This window comes from Bufo bufo, chromosome 6 (genome assembly GCF_905171765.1).
Source record: "Bufo bufo chromosome 6, aBufBuf1.1, whole genome shotgun sequence".
NCBI lineage: Eukaryota > Metazoa > Chordata > Amphibia > Anura > Bufonidae > Bufo > Bufo bufo.
In genome coordinates, this window is record NC_053394.1 from 166,890,266 (window position 1) to 166,916,521 (window position 26,256).

At 47.7% G+C, this 26,256-nt stretch overlaps 3 protein-coding genes and 1 long non-coding RNA gene across 11 annotated transcripts in view; 3 read left to right on the forward strand and 1 right to left on the reverse strand.

Moving 5' to 3' along the window:
* Positions 1–26,256, forward strand: part of LOC121004097 (gastrula zinc finger protein XlCGF26.1-like) — a 705,032-nt gene that overhangs the window by 67,130 nt on the left and 611,646 nt on the right. The window lies entirely within an intron of this gene.
* Positions 7,475–15,218, forward strand: LOC121004129. 3 transcript variants are annotated; one of them, XM_040436265.1, is made up of 9 exons: positions 7,475–7,558; positions 7,908–7,958; positions 8,026–8,144; positions 8,849–8,918; positions 9,235–9,481; positions 9,576–9,583; positions 13,044–13,101; positions 13,259–13,454; positions 15,055–15,218. In XM_040436265.1, exons 1-9 carry the CDS (start codon positions 7,500–7,502, stop codon positions 15,186–15,188), a joined length of 942 nt encoding a protein of 313 aa, XP_040292199.1. In that variant the 5' UTR covers positions 7,475–7,499; the 3' UTR covers positions 15,189–15,218. The 3 variants fall into 3 exon arrangements, 1 of the variants encoding a protein (XP_040292199.1); XR_005779660.1 differs by lacking the exons at positions 7,475–7,558; positions 8,026–8,144; positions 9,576–9,583; ... (1 more) ...; positions 13,259–13,454; positions 15,055–15,218 and adding exons at positions 8,540–8,587; positions 8,720–8,770 and having other exon boundaries at positions 7,747–7,958; positions 8,838–8,949; positions 9,076–9,481; XR_005779661.1 differs by lacking the exons at positions 7,475–7,558; positions 8,026–8,144; positions 9,576–9,583; ... (1 more) ...; positions 13,259–13,454; positions 15,055–15,218 and having other exon boundaries at positions 7,747–7,958; positions 8,838–8,949; positions 9,076–9,481.
* Positions 11,150–15,143, reverse strand: LOC121004142. Its single transcript, XR_005779664.1, has 3 exons — positions 15,065–15,143; positions 13,048–13,401; positions 11,150–11,456 (listed from the first exon to the last, which is right to left on the reverse strand). It is a non-coding gene; the product is annotated as an uncharacterized LOC121004142 (long non-coding RNA).
* LOC121004127 (zinc finger protein 79-like) lies at positions 15,996–21,837 on the forward strand. Of its 6 annotated transcripts, none has more exons than XM_040436258.1 (5): positions 15,996–16,057; positions 16,596–16,660; positions 16,759–16,798; positions 16,879–16,922; positions 20,104–21,836. In XM_040436258.1, the coding sequence occupies exons 2-5, from the start codon at positions 16,630–16,632 to the stop codon at positions 20,988–20,990; spliced, it is 1,002 nt and encodes a 333-aa protein (XP_040292192.1). In that variant the 5' UTR covers positions 15,996–16,057; positions 16,596–16,629; the 3' UTR covers positions 20,991–21,836. The 6 variants fall into 6 exon arrangements, with proteins under 6 accessions (XP_040292192.1, XP_040292197.1, XP_040292193.1 ...); XM_040436263.1 differs by lacking the exon at positions 15,996–16,057 and adding an exon at positions 16,071–16,205 and having other exon boundaries at positions 20,104–21,837; XM_040436259.1 differs by lacking the exon at positions 15,996–16,057 and adding an exon at positions 16,211–16,231 and having other exon boundaries at positions 20,104–21,837.

A 26,256-nucleotide genomic window follows, 5' to 3' on the forward strand; every position in this document is an offset into this window, starting at 1 on the left:
ATACTCCATGTAATTCCATCCAAAATAAAATTAAGTTTGAATGTTTTTTCTTCCTTATAAAAATCAACACATTTATAAATATTAATTGATTTTTTAAAACATTTTGAAAGCTTTTCCAAATGTGCCAGATGGATGATGAGTGCTATTATGATATTTGATGCCAAGGGCTTTCCCAGGTGTCTTCCAGTAGAATTGTCCCCCTACTCCCAAGATTTCATATATATATCACTTGTGTGAAACTTTAAAATGCATTTACACTGCCTGACAGTCTGGCAGATTATCGGGAACAAACTTTTCCCCTCACCCATGACGGCACCCTATGCGACTCAGGACCTCCCATCTGGACAGAAAAACCTGAGAAGATAAAATGAACACACCCCCACCAAGCACCAGTTCAGGTTTCCTGTCCTCCGGATGGGAGATCCTGAGAAGCAGGGCAGCAGGGATCCGCTGCAGAAGACATACCTCATAGTCAGCACCTGCTGCTGGAGTAGGTCTGTGGCCGGTTGCTGTAGGAGACCTTTTCCCTGGGAAGCGGTAGTTCTGTGGCCGTGCCGGAAGCCGCTCCCCGCAAGTCTGCCTCCTTCTGCGCTAATTTCCGGTCCTGCGGGGAGCCGCTGTGGCCGTGTTCAGGCGGCTCCCCTCTCTTGAGCCGGCGTGAGGGCCGCCGCCAGGACCCAAGATGACGGCCGCGTGCATTAAGCGCTTGTGCGCATGCGCGCGGCCGTACACAGGTTGGCGCATCTGATGACGTCAGCAGGGGGCTGGGCCTTCTCCCGAAACCGCGGAACCGGAAGTAGAAGCCGAGGCGTGTCTTTTGAAAATATAAATGCGGCTGCAGGAGCAGGCAGCCAGCGGAGAGGCACACAGTGTTTGTGCTGAAGAGGTTCCCAGCTTGGGCAGTATGACGGAGCCCTCGGATGGACGCGCTGAACCCCTGGAACCCTTGAGGCCCGCAAGCCCGGTACGGTCCTAAGGAGTGGGGAAGGAAAATTTCTTCGCTATGGATGAGAACGTTCTTTTCCTGACTAATGGGATATTATTTAATTGTTGTAGACCTCAAAGCCGCCTAAAAAATATTCTAGCAAGACCAAACATAAAGAGTGTGCAGGATGTAAAACGGCCCTATCTGCCTCATATCTTAAATCACTGTGTTCAGCATGCATAGATAAGATTGTGGCGGAAGAGTCCCAGAGTTTAACCAGGTCCATGAGATGTTTAATTAGGTCAGAAGTGAAGGCTCCGCTTAAAGCATTCAGTAAAGGCCATACCAAGTCCCCGGATAGATCTACGGAATATAAAAGCGTAGATATTGACTCTTCTGATAATGAAGATAAAGAATCAAGACAGTTGTTTTCCAGCGACTCTGATTCCTCTGATGATTAATATTCAGGAAGATCCTTTTTTCCCCCTGAGGATACGCAGCCATTACTGAAGGCTGTAAGATCCACTATGCAGCTGGAATCAGGGCTGGGACAAGGTCCACCACCAACAGAGGCTGAGCTGCCCAAGTGCGCCCCCCCGCCATTTAGATATGTATGTTTGTTATTAATCAAACATCCACCCCAACCCCCCCCCCCCCCACCATTCCTTGTAATTTTACCCCATCCAGAACCCCATCAGACCTCAGATCAGACGGAAAAGAATATTATCTTTATTTAAGAACTATCTTACTTCACTACAGGGCAGACTCTCACGCTCTATCCCTGCTGGGGCCTGGGCTGGGTCGTGACACAGTGCTGCTGCCTGCGCTGCTCCTGGTCTCCATAGGGCGCACATGTGAACTGACTGCGTACAGCGCGTCAGGTCAAAGTGCGCGCTGTACACAGCCAGTCAGGCAAGCGACTGAGCAGAGACCAGAGCAGCGGAGCGGGGAGGGAGCACGTAAGTCAGTGCCAACTAGTGCTCACTACTCCCTACGTCCTCCAGCGCGGCCGGCAGCGCGGCAGCAGCAGCGGGGTGGTCAGTGGCCTGCCTGCCGCCCAGAGGCTGGGGAGCTGGCCTGCGCCCTGAGGCTGGAGCCTTTCCAGCCTCTGTGTCGGCCCGGCCCTGGCTGGAAGATATTAAACAAACTAGATCTGCTGCGGACCAAGCCTTCCAAGCTCTAGGCCCTAAGAAACATAGGGTTTTTACTATGCACGAAAACTTAGTCAAAAAAATATAACCTGTCCTATTTTTTTCACGGAAAACGGATCGCGGACCCATTCAAGTCAATGATACCGTGAAAAAACGCGGAGGCACACAAGATTGTCATCCGCGTCCGTTTTTTTCCCATCATTTGCATGGCAAACTTGACTTAGACTTTTTTTATCTTTCCTTCATGTCTGGTGATCCTCCAAAAATAAAGGAAGACACATGGAAACAAAAACGGATCACGGAACAACGGAATCCCATTTTGCGGAACGGAACACAACAACGGTCGTGTGCATGAGGCCCTAAAGAAAAGAAACCTAGGGAGGAAATCCTAGCATCCTTACCTACATTCTCTAAAGCTGCAGATTTTTTAACTGATGCATCTACTGATGTTATCCGTTTTACTGCCAAATCCTCGGCCATGACTAATGCCGCTAGAAGAGCTATTTGGCTTAAATAATGGAAAGGAGATCAAGGTTCTAAGGCCAGACTCTGCGCCCTTTCATGTGAAGGAAAGAGACTTTTTGGATCTTGTCTGGATGAAATACTGGAGAAGGCCTCGGACAAGAAAAAAGGGTTTCCTACACCTCAGAGGAATCCCTTTTTTCGTAAACCCCAGCAGGGTTTTAGGAGACAGAAGGGCTGGGGTGTACACTCCGAAAGAAGATACTGGCAAGGAAGGTGGGATTTAAAAACAAGAAAACTTCAAACTTCAAAGAGCTCAAAGCAGTAAAGATGGCCCTAAAAATTGCAATTCCAGAAGTCTCAAACAGAAAACTGGTCTTCTACTCAGACAACTCAACAACAGTGGCTTATATAAATCGCCAGGGCGGAACAAGAGTACCATCCCTTCTCTCCCTCTGCCAGGAGATTTTTCAGGTAGCAGAAGAGAGGAGCCTTTTTCTATCCGCAATCCATCTAAGGGGGAAAGAAAATATTCTAGCCGACTTTCTAAGTCGAGTCAAGCTCAGTCAAGAATGGAGTCTCAACGAGGAAGTATTCTCTCAGATTGTGTCAAAATTTGGGTCTCCGACAATAGACCTCTTTGCCTCCAGGAAAAACAGGAAGGTGGAGAGATTCTTTTCCCTAAATCATTCAGAAAATCCTACAGCAATAGACGGTCTAGCTCAGGACTGGAATCAGGAGTTCGGATATGCCTTCCCTCCCTTTTTCCTAATTCCCCAAGTCCTGAAGAAAGTCCAGAGGGAAAGAGCCTCCATCATATTTGTAGCCCCAAGATGGCCAAAGAGAGTGTGGTATTCAACCCTGATAAACCTATCCAGGGAGCCCCCTTGGATCATTCCTCCAAGGGAGGATCTTCTCTCCCAGGGCCCCGTCCTACATCCCAATCCAGAGATTCTGCAGTTATCCGTATGGAAGTTGACAGGGATATCTGGTTAGGAAGAGGCCTTTCCGACAGAGTGGTTTCCACCCTTTTAGGCAGCAGGAAAGTTACTACGGCTAGAAAGTATAATAGAGTCTGGAAAATCTTCTCTTCTTTTTTGGGAACCAGTCCAGATCCGTTTAGTCCTCCAGAAATCCCTAAGATCCTGGATTTCCTGCAAGCGGGTCTGGATAAGGGGCTCAGGGCCTCCACCTTAAAGGTGCAGGTGACGGCTTTGAGCTACTTTTTCGACTTCCAACTAGCTGTCCACCCTTGGGTTAAGCGTTTTTTATCTGCAGCAGCTAGACTCCATCCCTCCCTAAAGACCCCTCTCCCCTCCCTGGGATCTAAACAGGGTATTGACAGCACTTGCCCAGGAGCCCTTTGAACCTATGTCTAAAATTCTGACCCCTTCCTACCTTTTTACCTCTGACTTTCACAGGAACCAAGATATTGTAATGCCGTCTTTCTTTCCTAACCCTTCCAACAGTTCAGAACAAAAATTCCACTGCCTAGATGTTAGAAGGTGCCTGCTGGCCTATTTAAACACCACTTCCCTTTGGAGAAAGGATGAAAATCTCCTGGTCCAGTTTCTAGGCAAAAACAAAGGGTGCAAGGTGTCTTCCGGGGTCATTGCTAGATGGGTTAAGAAGGCCATAGTTAAGGCTTATGTTTCCTTAGGGCTTCCTCCTCCATCAGGATTCGGGGCCCACTCTACTAGAGCTGTCTCGACCTCCTGGGCAGAGAGAGCAGATGTTTCTCTAGCTCAAATTTGTAGGGCAGCCACCTGGAGTTCTCCACATACCTTCCTTAAACATTAAAGACTGCAGCTTCATTCTGATGCATCCTTCGGAGAGAGGGTTCTTTAGGCTGTAGTCCCTCCCTAGGTTCCAATTTATAGTCTATCTCGCATAGGGTGCCGTCATGGGTGAGGGGAAAACAACATTGATTATCGGTAATCGTTTTTCTCGATACCCATGACGGCACCCTCCAAAATTCCCTCCCTAAAAAAAATAACTACAAATAAAATTTTATATATATATATATATATATATATATATATATATATATATATATATATATGTCTATATGAGGAAATATGGATATATATAAGTTGAATGTTCTTGTACATATGCACCACTTCTCTCTCCGGAGAACAATTTATTTCTTCCACTGGTGCTTGGTGGGGGTGTGTACATTTTATCTTCTCAGGTTTCCTGTCCAGATGGGAGGTCCTGAGTCGCATAGGGTGTCGTCATGGGTATCGAGAAAAACGATTACCGGTAAGCAATGTTGTTTTGTAGGATAATTTGCCTGTGTAAAGGTGCTGACGATCACCCAAAATGCTCGTTCATCTGGTGAAATAATTGTTGGTACAGACACCTCTATCATGGCTCCCTGGCAGCAGATCGTGGTGTCTCACCAGGGATCTGCTGCCCAGAAACAATGCAGCTATATGAGGACGATGGATAGCAGTAGCCATTTCTCGTCCTCATACAGTGGCGGTGATCACTGCTTGGAAATGCAACGCTTCACCTCTGTAACGAGCAAACAGTTGTCGGAAACTAACGCTTCCTTCCCAATAATTGTCTATTCGCTGCCCCTGTGTAAATGCAGCATCAGAGACATTGGCATGGTTATGCATACGCTTAGAAATGTTTTATTCTTTATAATGTTACTAGTATGTGGATCATCACAAGGAGGAGGGAAGAACGCAGAAATGTCTTATAAGATTTGGTTGTCATTAATGAAATAAAATAATTGAAAAAAAGTGAAAATTGCATACATGGCTATAAATTGAATGGTGAGAAACTGTCAGGAGCCAAAGAGAGCTGTGTGTGTGGAGACTGTCAGGAGCAGGGGCGTAACCGGGCCTGGCGAAGGGGTGTTGGACATCAGGAGCCAGGGAGAGCTGTATAGAGACTGTCAGGAGCCAGGGAGTGCTGTATTGAGACTGTCAGGAGCCAGGGAGAGCTGTGTATAGAGACTGTCAGGAGCCAGGGAGAGCTCTGCATAAAGAATGTCAGGGGCCAGGGAGTATTGTATAGAGACTGTCAGGAGCAGGGGCGTAACCGGGCCTGGTGGAGGGGTGTTGGGCGTCAGGAGCCAGGGAGTGATGTAAAGAGACTGTCAGGAGTAGGGGCGTAACCGGGCCTGGCGGAGGGGTGTTGGGCGTCAGGAGCCAGGGAGAGCTGTGCATAAAGACTGTCAGGAGCCAGGGAGAGCTTTGCATAAAGAATGTCAGGAGCCAGGGAGTGTTGTATAGAGACTGTCAGGAGCAGGGGCGTAACCGGGCCTGGCAGAGGGGTGTTGGGCGTCAGGAGCCAGGGAGAGCTGTGCATAAAGACTGTCAGGAGCCAGGGAGTGCTGTATAGACTGTCAGGAGCCAGGGATAGCTGTATAGACTGTCAGGAGCCAGGGAGTATTGTATAGAGACTGTCAGGAGCAGGGGCGTAACCGGGCCTGGCGGAGGGGTGTTGGGCATCAGGAGCCAGGGAGAGCTGTGCATAAAGACTGTCAGGAGCTATGGAGTGCTGTATAGACTGTCAGGAGCCAGGGAGAGCTTTGCATAAAGAATGTCAGGAGCCAGGGAGTGTTGTATAGAGACTGTAAGGAGCAGGGGCGTAACCAGGACTGGCGGAGCGGTGTTGGGGCGTCAGGAGCCAGGGAGAGCTGTGCATGGAGAATGTCACGAGCCAGGGAGTGTTGTATAGGGACTGTCAGGAGCAGGGGCGTAACCGGGCCTGGTGGAGGGGTGTTGGGCGTCAGGAGCCATGGAGAGCTGTGAATAGAGAATGTCAGGAGCCAGGGAGTGTTGTATAGAGACTGTCAGGAGCCATGGAAAGCTGTGCATAGAGAATGTCAGGAGCCAGGGAGAGCTGTATAGAAAATGTCAGGAGCCATGGAGAGCTGTATACAGACTGTCAGGAGCCAGGGAGTGTTGTATAGAGACTGTCAGGAGCCATGGAAAGCTGTGCATAATGAATGTCAGGAGCCAGGGAGAGCTGTGCATAGAGAATGTCAGGAGCCAGGGAGTGCTGTGCATACAGACTGTCAGGAGCCAGGGAGAGCTGTATAGAGACTGTCAGGAGCCAGGGAGAGCTGTGCATAGAGACTGTCAGGAGCCAGGGAGAGCTGTATAGAGACTGTCAGGAGGCAGGGAGAGCTGTATAGAGACTGTCAGGAGCCAGGGAGAGCTGGGCATAGAGACTGTCAGGTGCCAGGGAGAGCTGGGCATAGAGACTGACAGGAGCCAAGGAGAGCTGGGCATAGAGACTGTCAAGGAGCCAGGGAGTGTTGTATAGAGACTGTCAGGAGCAGGGGCGTAACCGGGCCTGGCGGAAGGGTGTTGGGCGTCAGGAGCCAGGGAGAGCTGTGCATAAAGACTGTCAGGAGCCAGGGAGTGCTGTATAGACTGTCAGGAGCCAGGGAGAGCTTTGCATAAAGAATGTCAGGAGCCAGGGAGTGTTGTATAGAGACTGTCAGGAGCAGGGGCGTAACCAGGACTGGCGGAGCGGTGTTGGGCGTCAGGAGCCATGGAGAGCTGTGAATAGAGAATGTCAGGAGCCAGGGAGTGTTGTATAGAGACTGTCAGGAGCCAGGGAGAGCTGTGCATAGAGACTGTCAGGAACCAGCGAGAGCTGTGCATGGAGAATGTCACGAGCCAGGGAGTGTTGTATAGGGACTGTCAGGAGCAGGGGCGTAACCGGGCCTGGTGGAGGGGTGTTGGGCGTCAGGAGCCATGGAGAGCTGTGAATAGAGAATGTCAGGAGCCAGGGAGTGTTGTATAGAGACTGTCAGGAGCCATGGAAAGCTGTGCATAGAGAATGTCAGGAGCCAGGGAGAGCTGTATAGAGAATGTCAGGAGCCAGGGAGAGCTGTATACAGACTGTCAGGAGCCAGGGAGTGTTGTATAGAGACTGTCAGGAGCCATGGAAAGCTGTGCATAATGAATGTCAGGAGCCATGGAAAGCTGTGCATAATGAATGTCAGGAGCCAGGGAGAGCTGTGCATAGAGAATGTCAGGAGCCAGGGAGAGCTGTATAGAGACTGTCAGGAGGCAGGGAGAGCTGTATAGAGACTGTCAGGAGCCAGGGAGAGCTGTGCATAGAGACTGTCAGGAGCCAGGGAGAGCTGTATAGAGACTGTCAGGAGGCAGGGAGAGCTGTATAGAGACTGTCAGGAGTCAGGGAGAGCTGGGCATAAAGACTGTCAGGTGCCAGGGAGAGCTGGGCATAGAGACTGACAGGAGCCAAGGAGAGCTGTGCATACAGACTGTCAGGAGCCAGGGAGAGCTGTATAGAGACTGTCAGGAGCCAGGGAGAGCTGTGCATAGAGACTGTCAGGAGCCAGGGAGAGCTGTATAGAGACTGTCAGGAGGCAGGGAGAGCTGTATAGAGACTGTCAGGAGCCAGGGAGAGCTGGGCATAGAGACTGTCAGGTGCCAGGGAGAGCTGGGCATAGAGACTGACAGGAGCCAAGGAGAGCTGGGCATAGAGACTGTCAAGGAGCCAGGGAGTGTTGTATAGAGACTGTCAGGAGCAGGGGCGTAACCGGGCCTGGCGGAAGGGTGTTGGGCGTCAGGAGCCAGGGAGAGCTGTGCATAAAGACTGTCAGGAGCCAGGGAGTGCTGTATAGACTGTCAGGAGCCAGGGAGAGCTTTGCATAAAGAATGTCAGGAGCCAGGGAGTGTATAGAGACTGTCAGGAGCAGGGGCGTAACCAGGACTGGCGGAGCGGTGTTGGGCGTCAGGAGCCATGGAGAGCTGTGAATAGAGAATGTCAGGAGCCAGGGAGTGTTGTATAGAGACTGTCAGGAGCCAGGGAGAGCTGTGCATAGAGACTGTCAGGAACCAGCGAGAGCTGTGCATGGAGAATGTCACGAGCCAGGGAGTGTTGTATAGGGACTGTCAGGAGCAGGGGCGTAACCGGGCCTGGTGGAGGGGTGTTGGGCGTCAGGAGCCATGGAGAGCTGTGAATAGAGAATGTCAGGAGCCAGGGAGTGTTGTATAGAGACTGTCAGGAGCCATGGAAAGCTGTGCATAGAGAATGTCAGGAGCCAGGGAGAGCTGTATAGAGAATGATAGAGACTGTCAGGAGCCAGGGAGAGCTGTATACAGACTGTCAGGAGCCAGGGAGAGCTGTATACAGACTGTCAGGAGCCAGGGAGTGTTGTATAGAGAATGTCAGGAGCAAGGGAAAGCTGTATAGAGACTGTCAGGAGCCAGGGAGAGCTGGGCATAGAGACTGTCAGGTGCCAGGGAGAGCTGGGCATAGAGACTGACAGGAGCCAAGGAGAGCTGGGCATAGAGACTGTCAAGGAGCCAGGGAGAGCTGGGCATAGAGACTGTCAGGAGCCAGGGAGAGCTGGGCATAGAGACTGTCAGGAGCCAGGGAGAGCTGTATAGAGACTGTCAGGAGCCAGGGAGAGCTGTATAGAGACTGTTAGGAGGCAGGGAGAGTTGTGTGCAAGGAATGTCAGGAGCCAGTGAGAACTGTATAGAGACTTTCAGGAGCCATGGAGAGCTGGGCATAGAGACTGTCAGGAGCCAGGAAGAGCTGTATAGAGACTGTCAGGAGCCATGGAGAGCTGGGCATAGAGACTGTCAGGAGCCAGGGAGAGCTGGGCATAGAGACTGTCAGGAGCCAGGGAGAGCTGGGCATAGAGACTGTAAAGCCAGGGAGAGCTGTATAGAGACTGTCAGGAGCCAGGGAGAGCTGTATAGAGACTGTCAGGAGCCAGGGAGAGCTGTGCATAGAGACTGTTAGGAGCCAGGGAGAGCTGTGCATAGAGACTGTCAGGAGCCAGGGAGAGCTGTGCATAGAGACTGTCAGGAGCCAGGGAGAGCTGTGCATAGAGACTGTCAGGAGCCAGGGAGAGCTGTGCATAGAGACTGTCAGGAGCCAGGGAGAGCTGTATAGAGACTGTCAGGAGCCAGGGAGAGCTGGGCATAGAGACTGTCAGGAGCCAGGAAGAGCTGTACACTGCGTGCAGAATTATTAGGCAAATGAGTATTTTGACCACATTATCCTCTTTATGCATGTTGTCTTACTCCAAGCTGTATAGGCTCGAAAGCCTACTACCAATTAAGCATATTAGGTGATGTGCATCTCTGTAATGAGAAGGGGTGTGGTCTAATGACATCAACACCCTATATTAGGTGTGCATAATTATTAGGCAACTTCCTTTCCTTTGGCAAAATGGGTCAAAAGAAGGACTTGACAGGCTCAGAAAAGTCAAAAATAGTGAGATATCTTGCAGAGGGATGCAGCACTCTTAAAATTGCAAAGCTTCTGAAGCGTGATCATCGAACAATCAAGCGTTTCATTCAAAATAGTCAACAGGGTCGCAAGAAGCGTGTGGAAAAACCAAGGCGCAAAATAACTGCCCATGAACTGAGAAAAGTCAAGCGTGCAGCTGCCAAGATGCCACTTGCCACCAGTTTGGCCATATTTCAGAGCTGCAACATCACTGGAGTGCCCAAAAGCACAAGGTGTGCAATACTCAGAGACATGGCCAAGGTAAGAAAGGCTGAAAGACGACCACCACTGAACAAGAGACACAAGCTGAAACGTCAAGACTGGGCCAAGAAATATCTCAAGACTGATTTTTCTAAGGTTTTATGGACTGATGAAATGAGAGTGAGTCTTGATGGGCCAGATGGATGGGCCCGTGGCTGGATTGGTAAAGGGCAGAGAGCTCCAGTCCGACTCAGACGCCAGCAAGGTGGAGGTGGAGTACTGGTTTGGGCTGGTATCATCAAAGATGAGCTTGTGGGGCCTTTTCGGGTTGAGTATGGAGTCAAGCTCAACTCCCAGTCCTACTGCCAGTTTCTGGAAGACACCTTCTTCAAGCAGTGGTACAGGAAGAAGTCTGCATCCTTCAAGAAAAACATGATTTTCATGCAGGACAATGCTCCATCACACGCGTCCAAGTACTCCACAGCGTGGCTGGCAAGAAAGGGTATAAAAGAAGAAAATCCAAAAACATGGCCTCCTTGTTCACCTGATCTGAACCCCATTGAGAACCTGTGGTCCATCATCAAATGTGAGATTTACAAGGAGGGAAAACAGTACACCTCTCTGAACAGTGTCTGGGAGGCTGTGGTTGCTGCTGCACGCAATGTTGATGGTGAACAGATCAAAACACTGACAGAATCCATGGATGGCAGGCTTTTGAGTGTCCTTGCAAAGAAAGGTGGCTATATTGGTCACTGATTTGTTTTTGTTTTGTTTTTGAATGTCAGAAATGTATATTTGTGAATGTTGAGATGTTATATTGGTTTCACTGGTAAAAATAAATAATTGAAATGGGTATATATTTGTTTTTTGTTAAGTTGCCTAATAATTATGCAATAGTCACCTGCACACGCAGATATCCCCCTAAAATAGCTAAAACTAAAAACAAACTAAAAACTACTTCCAAAAATATTCAGCTTTGATATTAATGAGTTTTTTGGGTTCATTGAGAACATGGTTGTTGTTCAATAATAAAATTAATCCTCAAAAATACAACTTGCCTAATAATTCTGCACTCCCTGTATAGAGACTGTTAGGAGGCAGGGAGAGTTGTGTGCAAGGAATGTCAGGAGCCAGTGAGAGCTGTATAGAGACTGTCAGGAGCCATGGAGAGCTGGGCATAGAGACTGCCAAGGAGCCAGGGAGAGCTGGGCATAGAGACTGTCAGGAGCCAAGGAGAGCTGGGCATAGAGACTGTCAGGAGCCAGGGAGAGCTGGGCATAGAGACTGTCAGGAGCCAGGGAGAGCTGGGCATAGAGACTGTCAGGAGCCAGGGAGAGCTGTATAGAGACTGTCAGGAGCAAGGGAGAGCTGTATAGAGACTTTCAGGAGCCAGGGAGAGCTGTGCATAGAGACTGTCAGGAGCCAGGGAGAGCTGTGCATAGAGACTGTCAGGAGCCAGGGAGAGCTGTGCATAGAGACTGTCAGGAGCCAGGGAGAGCTGTATAGAGACTAGAGTTGTTGCGATACCAAATTTTTGATTCGGTTTCGATACCATGAAAAAGTATTGCGATACTCGATACCATTCGATACCACGCGAAAAAAATAAACAAAAAAAGCCACGTGCATTCCTCATTTTTAAAAATGGCGAATCGCGCAGTTTTTATTTTATTTTTTCTGTTCCGGCATTCACCACCTAGATTTTTTTTTTATATTTTAATAGTTTGGACTTTTCTGACGTGGCGATGTAATATGTTTATTTATATATTTTATATGTGAAATTGGGAAAAGGGGGGTGATTTATACTTCATATTTTAGTGTTTTTTTTTTTTTCACTTTTTATTTAATAACTATTTCCCCCCTTAGGGGCTAGAACCTGGGATCTTTCATCCCTTTTCCTATTCACCCTGATAGATCTCTATCAGGGTGAATAGGACTCCACACTGTCCCTGCTGCTCTGTGCTTTGTGCACACAGCATCAGGGATGTTACCATGGCAACCAGGGCTTCCTGGCTGCCATGGTAACCGATCGGAGCCCCAGGCTTACACAGCTGGGGCTCCGATCAGAAGCTGCCACTGCACCACCAATGAGGGGGAGTGGAGAGGTCCCTGTGGCCACTGCCACCAATGATTTTAATACTGGAGGGCTGAGAGGGGCCGGCGCACTGTGCCACCAATGATTTTAATGGGATGGGGGGATTGAGGGGGGGGGCACACTGCACCACCAATGATTTTACCCCTTTATACAGGAGGCGGGTACTAGCAGATCAGCGGCAGTTAACTGCCGCTGATCGCAGCTCCCTGTCAGGGGCAGGGTGCCGGCAATGCGATTCTGCTGCCGGCACCCGCCTCCTGTATGTGTTAAAGACTACTGTATATGAGTCCAGACTTTCACTATTAGGCCACACAGAGCGGCGCCCAGCGATGTCTCAGCACTCACCATTTAGTCCTGGGCGCCGCTCCGTTCGCCTGCAGTGCCCCATTACTGTCTCCTCTCCTGCTCCACATGCTGCTGATTACTATCGGAGCGATGGGAGGAGACATCAGCTTCACTAGTGGGCGTTCCTTCTCCCTGGCTGTAGCGCTGTCCAATCGCAGCGCAGGAAGAAGGAACGCCCACTAGTGAAGCTGATGTCTCCTCCCATCGCTCCGATAGTAATCCTATCATTGGTGGCGCAGTGCGCCCGCCCCTCCTCCGCCCCTCTCTTCTCATTGCCGCCCCTCCTCCACCCCCTCTCTTCTCATTGCCGCCCCTCCTCCGCCCCTCTCTTCTCATTGCCGCCCCTCCTCCGCCCCTCTCTTCTCATTGGTGGCAGCGGCAGCAGCACAGGGGGAGGGAGGACAGCTTCCTTCTCCCCGTGCTGCTGAGAGAGAACATGAGCGCGCCGATAGCAGTGCGCTCATGTTCAGAGATACTAGACTGCGCAGAAGCGCAGCCCAGTATCGAAAAAACGGAAATCCCGGTATCGTATCGATACCGGGACAAAAGTATCGATTGGGTATCGAAATTTCGATACCCGCAACAACCCTAATAGAGACTGTCAGGAGCCATGGAGATCTGGGCATAGAGACTGTCAGGAGCCAGGGAGAGCTGGGCATAGAGACTGTCAGGAGCCAGGGAGAGCTGTATAGAGACTGTCAGGAGCCAGGGAGAGCTGGGCATAGAGACTGTCAGGAGCCAGGGAGAGCTGTATAGAGACTGTCAGGAGCCAGGGAGAGCTGTATAGAGACTGTCAGGAGCCAGGGAGAGCTGTGTATAGAGACTGTCAGGAGCCAGGGAGAGCTGTATAGAGACTGTCAGGAGCCAGGGAGAGCTGTGCATAGAGACTGTCAGGAGCCAGGGAGAGCTGTGCATAGAGACTGTCAGGAGCCAGGGAGAGCTGTGCATAGAGACTGTCAGGAGCCAGGGAGAGCTGTGCATAGAGACTGTCAGGAGCCAGGGAGAGCTGTATACAGACTGTCAGGAGCCAGGGAGAGCTGTATAGAGACTTTCAATGGGATATTTCCGCTGCAGATTTTAAAATCCCCAGTATGTTCATCATTAATAAAAATATTTATTTATATAGCGCCACCATATTCCGCAGCACCTTATAATGCAGACGGTTCATCATGTACAAAAGACATTGCAACCTAACTGGCTAATATACAACTGAAACATTAGAATCTCTGATCTACTATAGAAATCGTTAAGACACTCTAGTAGCAGCCTGAGATCTTTTATGTCATGTACGTTACATACATGGCGTTTGTTAACCCTGGACTGTCTTTGTTGTAGGATAACGGTGCACATCAGCATTTCCACAACGGAAATGAACAGATACAAAGATTTATACTTCATATTTTAGTGTTTTTTTTTTTTTTCACTTTTTATTTAATAACTATTTCCCCCCTTAGGGGCTAGAACCTGGGATCTTTCATCCCTTTTCCTATTCACCCTGATAGATCTCTATCAGGGTGAATAGGACTCCACACTGTCCCTGCTGCTCTGTGCTTTGTGCACACAGCATCAGGGATGTTACCATGGCAACCAGGGCTTCCTGGCTGCCATGGTAACCGATCGGAGCCCCAGGCTTACACAGCTGGGGCTCCGATCAGAAGCTGCCACTGCACCACCAATGAGGGGGAGTGGAGAGGTCCCTGTGGCCACTGCCACCAATGATTTTAATACTGGAGGGCTGAGAGGGGCCGGCGCACTGTGCCACCAATGATTTTAATGGGATGGGGGGATTGAGGGGGGGGGCACACTGCACCACCAATGATTTTACCCCTTTATACAGGAGGCGGGTACTAGCAGATCAGCGGCAGTTAACTGCCGCTGATCGCAGCTCCCTGTCAGGGGCAGGGTGCCGGCAATGCGATTCTGCTGCCGGCACCCGCCTCCTGTATGTGTTAAAGACTACTGTATATGAGTCCAGACTTTCACTATTAGGCCACACAGAGCGGCGCCCAGCGATGTCTCAGCACTCACCATTTAGTCCTGGGCGCCGCTCCGTTCGCCTGCAGTGCCCCATTACTGTCTCCTCTCCTGCTCCACATGCTGCTGATTACTATCGGAGCGATGGGAGGAGACATCAGCTTCACTAGTGGGCGTTCCTTCTCCCTGGCTGTAGCGCTGTCCAATCGCAGCGCAGGAAGAAGGAACGCCCACTAGTGAAGCTGATGTCTCCTCCCATCGCTCCGATAGTAATCCTATCATTGGTGGCGCAGTGCGCCCGCCCCTCCCTTCTCATTGCCGCCCCTCCTCCACCCCCTCTCTTCTCATTGCCGCCCCTCCTCCGCCCCTCTCTTCTCATTGCCGCCCCTCCTCCGCCCCTCTCTTCTCATTGGTGGCAGCGGCAGCAGCACAGGGGGAGGGAGGACAGCTTCCTTCTCCCCGTGCTGCTGAGAGAGAACATGAGCGCGCCGATAGCAGCGCGCTCATGTTCAGAGATACTAGACTGCGCAGAAGCGCAGCCCAGTATCGAAAAAACGGAAATCCCGGTATCGTATCGATACCGGGACAAAAGTATCGATTGGGTATCGAAATTTCGATACCCGCAACAACCCTAATAGAGACTGTCAGGAGCCATGGAGATCTGGGCATAGAGACTGTCAGGAGCCAGGGAGAGCTGGGCATAGAGACTGTCAGGAGCCAGGGAGAGCTGTATAGAGACTGTCAGGAGCCAGGGAGAGCTGGGCATAGAGACTGTCAGGAGCCAGGGAGAGCTGTATAGAGACTGTCAGGAGCCAGGGAGAGCTGTATAGAGACTGTCAGGAGCCAGGGAGAGCTGTGTATAGAGACTGTCAGGAGCCAGGGAGAGCTGTATAGAGACTGTCAGGAGCCAGGGAGAGCTGTGCATAGAGACTGTCAGGAGCCAGGGAGAGCTGTGCATAGAGACTGTCAGGAGCCAGGGAGAGCTGTGCATAGAGACTGTCAGGAGCCAGGGAGAGCTGTGCATAGAGACTGTCAGGAGCCAGGGAGAGCTGTATACAGACTGTCAGGAGCCAGGGAGAGCTGTATAGAGACTTTCAATGGGATATTTCCGCTGCAGATTTTAAAATCCCCAGTATGTTCATCATTAATAAAAATATTTATTTATATAGCGCCACCATATTCCGCAGCACCTTATAATGCAGACGGTTCATCATGTACAAAAGACATTGCAACCTAACTGGCTAATATACAACTGAAACATTAGAATCTCTGATCTACTATAGAAATCGTTAAGACACTCTAGTAGCAGCCTGAGATCTTTTATGTCATGTACGTTACATACATGGCGTTTGTTAACCCTGGACTGTCTTTGTTGTAGGATAACGGTGCACATCAGCATTTCCACAACGGAGGCGATGTGTGAACCGGATAGCAGCTCCATAAGAGGTGCACATAGTAGGGGCTATTATCGCCAGAATGCGTCAATCACGGTCCCCAGATTCAGGGAAGGAGTTCTCAGGGTCGCCAGATATCTGCCCGGAAGTGATCTCATGGCGCAATCAGGAAGTAATTCTGTGGAACGCATTCACAGGACGTAAGGGAAGACTGGGCGTGGCCTGCGCTGTACCGGAAGTTGGAGCTCTGGCGCTGTATAGGCAGAACTGGAAGGTAGTAGCTTTTCGGTAGTAGGACAATACCACCATAGTGTTCCTATATAATGCGGCCATCCCGGGCTGACGGGTGAAGGAGGCAGACATATTCATCCGCTCTGAGGGAGGGGCTACAGCCGCTGACTGACAGAGAGGAGGAGCCTCAGGTGACTGACAGAATGAATGAAACAAAGTAACTGACAGGAGGAGAATCGGGACGGGGACCAGCCGTCAGTGTGGATGAGAATCGGGGACCAGCCGTCAGTGTGGATGAGAATCAGGGACTGACAGGTAGAGAGTAGGAGAAACAGGGACTGCCTGGTGATGAGGAGAATCAGTGACTAACAAGTAGAGGGGTGAGACCAAGAGCATCCTTGACCGACAGAGAAGGGGTCACAATGAGTAGCAGGTAGTGAGAAGGAACCCCCAAGGATTGACAGAATGATGACTGTCAGGAGGGAGCAGGCAGAGAGGTGGGATTAGGGTTTGCTACCAGGTTTCTGTAACACTGAGCATATTATTATCACACTGAGCATATTATTATCCATCTCTTCAAGGTAAAAGACAGAGTGAGTATTGTGTGCACAGATCATGGAGACCCCACAGCCTCTGCACTCACTAGGTACAAGCACATGTGCTCCCCGTGTACACTACATGGCCTGATGTGTCTATAGATTGTATACTATTTATTAACTTACAGTGTCTATTATTTATCTGTAGACCCTGTACCGAGGAGGGAAGGTCTGGATGTGGAGGGCAGGTAGTATGATGGGGCTTATGGCGGGTTATGGTGCTGTGTGTAATTGTATCACTCACCCATGCTTCTCTTTGTCTGGACAGATACAAAGACTTTGGGATAACTCCAGACCGGAGCCAAGTATTAGGTGAGACGTTCTTATCAAAGACAAAACATGTAAAACAATGATCAAAAATGGTCTATGTAGGTCATAACTGTGACACGTTGAGGCATGGACATCATAAGACCTCTAAAGATGACTTTTTGGTATTTGGCACTAAGATATTAACAGCAGATTCCTTTAGTCCTGTAAGTAGCAAGGCGGCCTCCATAGATTTGGCTTTTTTCAGTACGTCCCACGGATGCTTGATCAGATTCAGATCTGGAGACTTTCGAGGACAAGTCAACACCTTGAACTGTTTGTCATGTTCATTAAACCATTCTGTAACCATTTTTGCATAGTGGACAACATATTAAGTCACCCACATGATGTACCGTATTTTTCACCCTATAAGATGCACCCAGGTTTTAGAGGAGGACAATAAGAATTTTTTTTTTTTTTATTAGACCTCAGGTCAGACCAGCAATTAGACCTCAGCTCACAGCTACTATCAGACCCCCAATGTTAATAAGACCCCAATAAGACCTCAGATCAGACCCCAATGTGAATGACCCCCATTCAGATCCCAGATAAAAGCCCCATGCCTCTCTTCAACCCCCATTGCTTCACATCAGACCCCATATGCCTCTCATGGCACAGAGAACTTTAAAATAAAAAATCCACTTACCTCTCCAGCACCGGATACCGCCGCACCTCACCTACAGCGCGATCCTCTTCTTCCTGCCATCGGCTGTGCTGTGAACCAGTGCGAACAGCGCGAGGTCACAGAGCGTCCTCATGCTGAGCGCAGCAACAGCACAGCCGACTGCAGTGGACCAGGAAGCGGTGAGTACAGAGCCCTTACCGCTACCTGGTCCTCCCATACTAAGGCCGAATGCACGCGGTCGTGAGCGGTCCGTGGTATGCCGGGCTGGATTCCTGTTCAGAGCAGGAGCGCACGGTGTCATTGGTTGCTTTGATGCCGTGCGCTTCATGCCGCAGCTGCACTACAGTAATACACTACGAGTGTACTACTGTACAGCAGTGGCGGCATGAAGCGCACGGCATCATAGCAACCAATGACGCCGTGCGCTCCTGCTCTGAACAGGAATCCAGCCCGGCATACCACGGACCGCTCACGACCGCGTGCATTCAGCCTAATAAGCACTTCCATAATGGAAGCGCTCATTAGTATTCACCCACCCCATAAGATGCAGAGCCATTTTTTTCCCCACTTTTGGGGGAAAAAATGCATCTTGTAGGGCGAAAAATATGGTAAAAGAAAACATTACATTCATCTGACCAGTCTACCTTCTTGCATAGCTCCATAGTCAAGTTCTGATGTTCTCATGCCCATTGTTGGTGCTTTAACCCTTAGAGTAACTTGCAATTTTCCGTTTTCGTTTTTCACTCCCAGCCTTCCCCGAGACATAACTTTTTTTTATTTTTCCGTTTACATAGCCTTATGAGGCCTTATTTATTTTGCAGGACAAGTTGTACTTTATAATTGCACCACTTACAGTTGCATACAATGTAGTGGGAAGCTGTAAAAAATTCCAAATGGGATGGAATTGGAGAAAAAAAAAAAAGGAATTCTGCCACAGTTTAATGTTTTTGGTTTTTACGGCATTTATTATGCGGTAAAATTGACCTGTTACCTTTATTCTTCAGGTCAATACAATTACAACGATACCACACTTGTACAGTTTTTATACAAGTGTGGTACCGCTGCTTTTAATACTGAAAAATGTAAAAAAAATAATATTTTTTTTAATCACCATATTCTGAACCGTATAAAATTTTTGTAGTTATTTTTTGGGGGAGTTGAAGTGACAAAAAAAATATGGCACATTTTTTTTTCCCGTTACGCCATTCACTCTGTGGGATAGTGTTATAGTTTAATGTTATGGGCGTTTTCGCACACGGTGTTGCCCATGATATGTATTTTTTTTATTGGTTATGTAGTTTTATTTTGATTTGGGGGAAAGGGGAGTGGATTTGAGCTTTTATATATTTTTTTAATTTATTTTATATATATATTTTTTTACTGTAGGTCACTCTGGGTGACTTTACCTGGAAATCATTAGATCGCCCATTATGTTCTGTAATGGCTATATAGCAATTACTGAACACTGCATTTACAATATACAATACAGTGCTGCCACCTGCTGGCCTGTATTGGTATATTTTAGTAATAGCTACTAAAGCCTGCTTGAGGCTTCCAGCTATTCTTATAATTTAACAGGTTCCCTGATCTCAGCGGCTCCTGCTTCCGGACTGCTCAGATTCCATGGTCACATTTGTCCATACCATCTGAGAGGTTAAATCTATGCGATCAGCCTTATGGATAATCGTATACATCTGCCATGGGTCTCTGCTGTTTAAAACAGCAGAAACCCAGCGGCTATGGCACCCACTGCACGTGCAAGCGGACACCATCTTTAAAGTTCCAACTTTAAAGATGTTTCGAAGGGGTTGTCCGCTGAGGATAGTTCATCAATAGTAAAAAGCGGACAACCCCTTGTGTCAGTGGTGGATAGGTGTCAGGATGGGACTTCCAACCATTCTAAAGCTATGGTGTCCTATAAGTACTGTTAGCCAGCATTAACTTTTCAGCAGTTTGTACTACAGTAGGTCTTCTGTGTGATCAGACCAGGTGTCTAGCCTTCATTCCCCAGTCTCATCTATGAGCTTTTGGTGTCCATGACCCTGTTGCTGGTTCACTGGTTGTCTTTACTTGGAACAGTTTTGGTAGGCACAGTATTAAACTCTGCATATCAGGAAACCCCGCAAGACTTGCCATTTTTGGGATGCTCTGACCCAGTTGTGTAGCCTTTACAATTTGGTCACTTAGACAGTCATGATTGCCCACTTTTCCTGCTTCCAACATATTAACTTCAAGAACTGACTGTAGACTTGCTGCCTGCATTTCATCCCTTACCACTTGCTATTGTAACAAGATAATTCATGTTATTCATTAGTGATTTTATTGTCATTTATGGTCAATGTACCATCCATAAGGTGTCTTATGTCTACATGGGACAAAACCTTATGGATTCCATACAGGAGATAGCCAGGAATGGCCCAGCTAGAATGTAGCCTTTTCAAAAATGGTCCATGAAAGAAAAAGCTGTATAAAGAATGGTCAGATTATGTAGCTGTAGGATGTGTTATCATATCACTTGACAAGACTGATGCCCATATAACCAGAATGTTCTTGGTCTTACAGGCACAGTGAAAGACACGTTTTTGTGTGATGAAGGAAATCTGATGGATAACGGCCAGTCTGAGAAGCCAGTCTCATTGGGAGATGGAAATCTTGCAGTCAATTACCCGGAAACTCTTGGTAACAAGCAGTGTACTCCATACAAAGATGAAGACATCCTAATCCCAACCCTCCACCCCCCTAGACAACACCTGCATAGACAGAATTCCTCTATTGCAGCGGTGGACGTCAGCAAAAGCAGCAATATTTTTGAGCATAACAAACACCGATTAGGCTCAAGAGGCAATAGGTTTGGAGAGTCCTATACGGACATAGCCTCTACATCCATCCCAAGCCCCACGTACTGTTCTAAGTGCAAAAAAATGTTTGCCACTAGTGAAGCATATGGCCGTCATGAGCCAATGCACGAGTTCAACTTCAAACTTTTTCCCTGCACAGAATGCGGCAAGTATTATCGACACAACACTGCTCTTGTGATACACCGGCGAACACACACCGGGGAGAAGCCATACTGCTGCAGCGAGTGCGGGAGACGTTTTAATGCCCGGTCAAGCTTGGTTACCCATGGTAAGATACACTCCGGAGAAAAACTGTACTCCTGCTCAGAGTGTGGGAAGAGTTTCTCCAAAACCGATGACCTCTTCAACCACCAACTGGTGCATTATCGCGAAAGGAAATATACCTGCAGTGACTGCGGCAAGTGCTTCAAGGTGGAGTCAGAGCTCATAGCCCATAGGAAAAATCATCCTATGGAAGAACTGTTTCTATGTTCTTGTTGTGGCAAAGACTTTACCCAATACTCCAAGCTTCTCCGGCATGAGAAGACTCACCCAAAGCTTCCACCTGTCTTTATCACCAGTGAGAAAATGTTAAAGGACCAGGAAGCCTAAAATTCCTGATATCCTATAAAACTGCCACCCATACTCGTAAGCATTTCTGTACATTTCTGGTCAGAGGATAAGGCTTTCCTGAAGATATTCATACAATGGGGAAGAGTTTGCTTTGCTTCAGGGAAAAGCAGTCATATTGCTGATGACTCTGATGGCACCCTACCCATCCCCTTCATGAAAAGCTCACATAAGCCGGCAAACCGAAAAATATATAGTCACCAATTAGCCCAACTCCCATGGAAAAAAATAAAATCTGGCAAAGTTGGTCACTAGTTTTCTCTAGATATCTGGTCAATGGATGTTAATGGTGTGTTGTGTCTGGTATTTCAGATCAGCTCCATTGAAGTGAATGGGCTGCAATTCCACACACAGCCCATAGAGAAATGTGGCACTATTTTTGGAAGAAAGCAGCCACGTTTTTCTATTCCTGGACAGCCCCTTTAAGTTTAGTCTCCTGCTGAAGATTTCTATTGATGGAGTGGTGGGGGCAGATCAGAGGTCTGAATTCTAAATTTGAGATGACTGATTTTTGAAAATTAAATTTATCTAGTAAAGGTCCAAAAAAACATTCAGACCAGTGTATTACACGCTGGTTTTAATCTATCCCCTCCTGGCATCAGATGCACATCTTGATAATTTTCTGTCCAGGCTCGTATACCTAAATGGAGATCTACAGCAGGAAGGGAGCTGGTATATACTTCCGCTATAAACTATGGCAGTTTCCTGGCATAGATTACAATAAGGGTCCATTCACACATCCATGTGTGTTTTGCGGATCCACAAAACACGAACACCAGCAATGTGCGTTCCGCATTTTGCGGACCGCACATCACTGGCACTTAATAGAAAATGCCTATTCTTGTCCGCAATTGCGGACAAGAATAGGACATGTTCTATTTTTTTCGGGATCAGAATTGCAAGTCCGGAAGTGCGGGTCGTTGCGGCCCCATAGAAATGAATGGGTCCGCAATTCCGTTCCGCAAAATGCGGAACGAAATTGCGGACGTGTGAATGGAGCCTTAAACTGACCAGTGTAATGCCTAAAACACAACTGAAAAGTTGGAAAATTTTGCCCTAAAACTTGACTTTTTGGTACCAGCTTTCTGGCACAGAGGGGATAATGAATGTCCCCCTTAGGCCCCTTTCACACGAGCGAGTATTCCGCGCGGATGCGATGCGGGAGGTGAACGCATTGCACCCGCACTGAATACTGACCCATTCATTTCTATGGGGCTGTGCACACGAGCGGTGATTTTCACGCATCACTTTTGCGTTGCGTGAAAATCGCAGCATGCTCCTCTTTGTGCGTTTTTCACGTAACGCAGGCCCCATAGAAATGAATGGGGTTGCGTGAAAATCGCAAGCATCCGCAAGCAAGTGCGGATGCGGTGCGGTTTTCACGCACGGTTGCTAGGAGACGATCGGGATGGAGACCCGAACCTTATTATTTTCCCTTATAACATGGTTATAAGGGAAAATAATAGCATTCTGAATACAAAATGCTAAGTAAAACAGGGCTGGAGGGGTTAAAAAAAAATAAAAAATCATTTAACTCACCTTAATCCACTTGCTCGCGATGCCCGGCATCTCCGTCTGACTCTTACTATATAGGACCTGTGGAGAGCATTAACCCCTTCACGTCTGCAATCTGTATATATACGTGATAGCTGCACATGCCCCGTGCAGCTACCACGTATATAAACGTTCTGGCAGCTCTTTAATCCAAGCGCTGCAAAGCGCTTGGATTTAAGCTTCTGCCCCTGCCCTGCTGCTGTCACGGACAGCATACAGTCTAGTAATGCCGGCAAGGGGCCAATCAGAGTGGCCCCTTGCCGGCAATCGATCCGATTGGTTAGTCTGTGCAGACTAACCAATCGGATCGCGGCAGTGTTAAAGTGCCGGTTTCAGGCTCTGATCTGCGCTCTGCAGATCAAAGCCTGAAAGCAGATAGTGTAACTCATGCCCCCCGATCTGTGCCCCTCCAAGCCCTTAATGCCGATCTGTGCCCCCCCATCTGTGCTCTGCTGATCTGTGCCCCTCTCCTGCTCGGATGGCATGCGGTCCGCTCCCTCCCCGCCCCCTGCATTAATTTTCAAGCCGCCCCTCCTGCCCCAGCCTCCCTCGATATCCTCGATATTGTGGGCAGCCTCCCGACCCCCCCCCCCCCTTTCCAGCGCTGCCCCCCCCCCCCCCGATCCCCCTGCTGTGTGCGATGGCGGCGGCTCATTTACTGAGCCGCCGCCATCAGCAGAGAGTGTCAGCTCTATGCTGACACTCTCCTGTAACCCCTATAGATGCCGCGGTTGCGGCATCCATGGGGTTAACAGAGGGAGGGAGCTCCCTCTCTCCACCATCGGGGCTGCAGCGCTGTGATTGCAGCACCCGATGGTTGCCATGGCAACCGGACGCTTTGCAAAAGCGTCCGGTTGCCATGGCAAAGGCGTCCAGTGCTGCCACCTACAGGCAATCTGGAAGTACTATACTTTGGAATGCAAGAGCATTGCAAAGTATAGTACAACTATCAGCCCCACTGGATCTTCAAGATCCAAGAGGGAACTAATAAAAAAAATAGTGAAAATAATAAAAGTAAAAATAAATAAATAAATAAAAATGTAAATTAGAAAAAAGAAATTGCCTTTTCCTATAAAAAAAATGAAAAAATAAAAAAAAATACACATATTAGGTGTCGCCGCGTCCGTAACGACCATCTCTATAAATATATCACATGATAGACCCCGTCAGATAAACACCATAAAAATAAAATAAAAAAAACAGTGCCAAAAAAGATATTTTTGTCACCTTACATCACAAAAAGTGCAACAGCAAGCGATCAAAAAGGCTTATGACCCCCAAAATAGTACCAATCAAACCATCACCTCGTCCCGCAAAAAATGATAACCTATTTAAGACAATCGCCCCAAAAAATAAAAAAAGGTATGGCTCTCAGACTATAGAGACACTAAAATATCATTTTTTGGGTTTCAAAAATGCTATTATTGTGTAAAACTTAAATAAATAAGAAAAAATATACATATTAGGTATTGCCACGTCCGTAACGATCTTCTCTATAAAACTATCACATGACCTAACTTTTCAGATGAACACTGTAAAAATAAATAAATGAAAACTGTTCCAAAACAGCCAATTTTTGGGTCACCTTGCCCCATAAAGTGTAATAATGAATGATCAAAAAATCCTATGTACCCAAAAATGGTACCAATAAAAACCTCAACACTTTCTGCAAAAAACGAGCCCCTGCACAAGACGATCGGCACAAAAATAAAAAACATATGGCGTTCAGAAAACCAATCCAGCAAAATCTGCCTTCCAAAAACCGTATGGCATTCCTTTCCTTCTGCGCCCTGCCGTGTGCCCGTACAGCAGTTTACGACCACATGTGGGGTGTTTCTGTAAATCGCGGAATCAGGGTAATAAATTATGAGTTTTGTTTGGCTGTTAACTCTCAATGTGTTAAAGAAAAAAAAATTATAAAAATGGAAAATCTGCCAAAAATGTGAAATTTTGAAATTTCATCTCCATTTTCCTTTAATTCTTGTGGAACGCCTAAAGGGTTAACAAAGTTTTTAAAATCAGTTTTGAGTAATTTGAGGGGTGTAGTTTCTACAATGGGGTCATTTATGGGGGTTTCCACTATGTAAGCCCCATAAAGTGACTTCAGACCTGAACTGGTCCTTAAAAGGTGGGTTTTGGAAATTTTCTTAAAAATTGTAAGAATTGCTTCTAAACTTCTAAGCCTTCTAACGTCCTAAAATAATAAAATGACATTTCCAAAATGATGCCAACATAAAGTAGACATATGGGGAATGTTAAGTAATAAATATTTTATTAGGTATGACTTTCTGTTTTAGAAGCAGAGAAATTAAAATTTGGAAAATTGTGAATTTTTCCAAATTTTTGGTAAATTTGGGATTTTTTCATAAATAAAGGTGAAATATATTGACTCAAATATATGACTGTCATGAAGTACAATGTGTTACGAGAAAACAATCTCAGAATGGCATGGATAAGTAAAAGTGTTCCAAAGCTATTACCACATAAAGTGACGCATGTCAGATTTGAAAATTTTGACCTGGACATTGGGGCATCAATGACCCTTGGTCATGAAAGGGTTAACTATAGTTTAAGGACCTGGGATGACGTCACTCCGGTCATCACATGGTACGTCACATGATCTTTTACCATGGTGATTCACCATGGTAAAAGATCATGTGACGTACCTTGTGATGACCGGAGTGACGTCATCGAAGGTCCTTTAGCCAGGTCCTAAAGAAAAGAATACAGAAGCAGATGCCGGCTGCGCTATCAAGTGGATTAAGGTGAGTAAAAATTTTTTTTATTTTTTTTAACCCCTCCAGTGCTATTTTACTTTTCATTCTGTATTCAGAATGCTATTATTTTCCCTTATAACCATGTTATAAGGGAAAATAATACAATCCACAGAACACCGATCCCAAGCCCGAACTTCTGTGAAGAAGTTCGGGTTTGGGTACCAAACACGCACGATTTTTCTCACGCGAGTGCAAAACGCATTACAATGTATTGCACTCGCGCGGAAAAATCGCGGGTGTTCCCGCAACGCACCCGCGCATTTTTCAGCAACGCCCGTGTGAAAGAGGCCTTAAAGTGAATTCAGAAAAAAATATTATCTTTTTAATATTAAATTTTTTAAAGAATGAAGTAATACAATGCGTTTGAAAAGTCTCCAGACGCTTACACTTTTTTGTTGCAGCCTTGTGCTAAAATAAAAAAAATCAAGTTATCCCTCATCAATGCCCCATAATAAGAAAGTGAACACAGAATTTTACAAATGTCTGAAAATGTATTAACCCCTTCCGGATCGCCTCACGTACATTTAGATGTCAGCTAAATGTCAGCTGTCGGGTATTTAAAAATGGCTCCCACTCACAGTGGCAGAGGGCGCCATAGCATGACCACTGCATCTGGAGTCGCAAAATCCCTGAAGCGCGTGTTTCCGGGTGTGTTCCAGCTCCCCCTGGCGAGGATCTGGGGGGCCAGAGTGTGTGCGGCAGCCTCTGTATTCCTCAATAATACGATGCTACCACACGTTAGTTCCTATGGAGCCCTTTCCTGTGGCAGTACTCCATAGGAGCTTATGGGGTCATTTATCAAACTGGTGTAAAGTAGAACTGGCTTAGTTGCCCATAGCAACCAATCAGATTCCACCTTTCATTTTCCAAAGGAGCTATCAAAAATGAAAGGTGGAATCTGATTGGTTGCTTCGGGC

Bases quoted from the DNA above. Each gene is read 5' to 3' on its own strand.
- LOC121004129 (XM_040436265.1), top strand. From the start codon at position 7,500: ATGAATGTCAGGAGCCAGGGAGAGCTGTGCATAGAGAATGTCAGGAGC. The intron at 7,959-8,025 runs GTGCCAGGGAGA...GAGACTGTCAAG, and splicing joins CTGGGCATAGAGACTGTCAG to GAGCCAGGGAGTGTTGTATA. The intron at 8,145-8,848 runs GTGCTGTATAGA...GGAGCCAGGGAG, and splicing joins AGACTGTCAGGAGCCAGGGA to AGCTGGGCATAGAGACTGTC.
- LOC121004127 (XM_040436258.1), top strand. From the start codon at position 16,630: ATGGAGACCCCACAGCCTCTGCACTCACTAG. The intron at 16,661-16,758 runs GTACAAGCACAT...ATTTATCTGTAG, and splicing joins ACAGCCTCTGCACTCACTAG to ACCCTGTACCGAGGAGGGAA. The intron at 16,799-16,878 runs GTAGTATGATGG...TTGTCTGGACAG, and splicing joins GGTCTGGATGTGGAGGGCAG to ATACAAAGACTTTGGGATAA.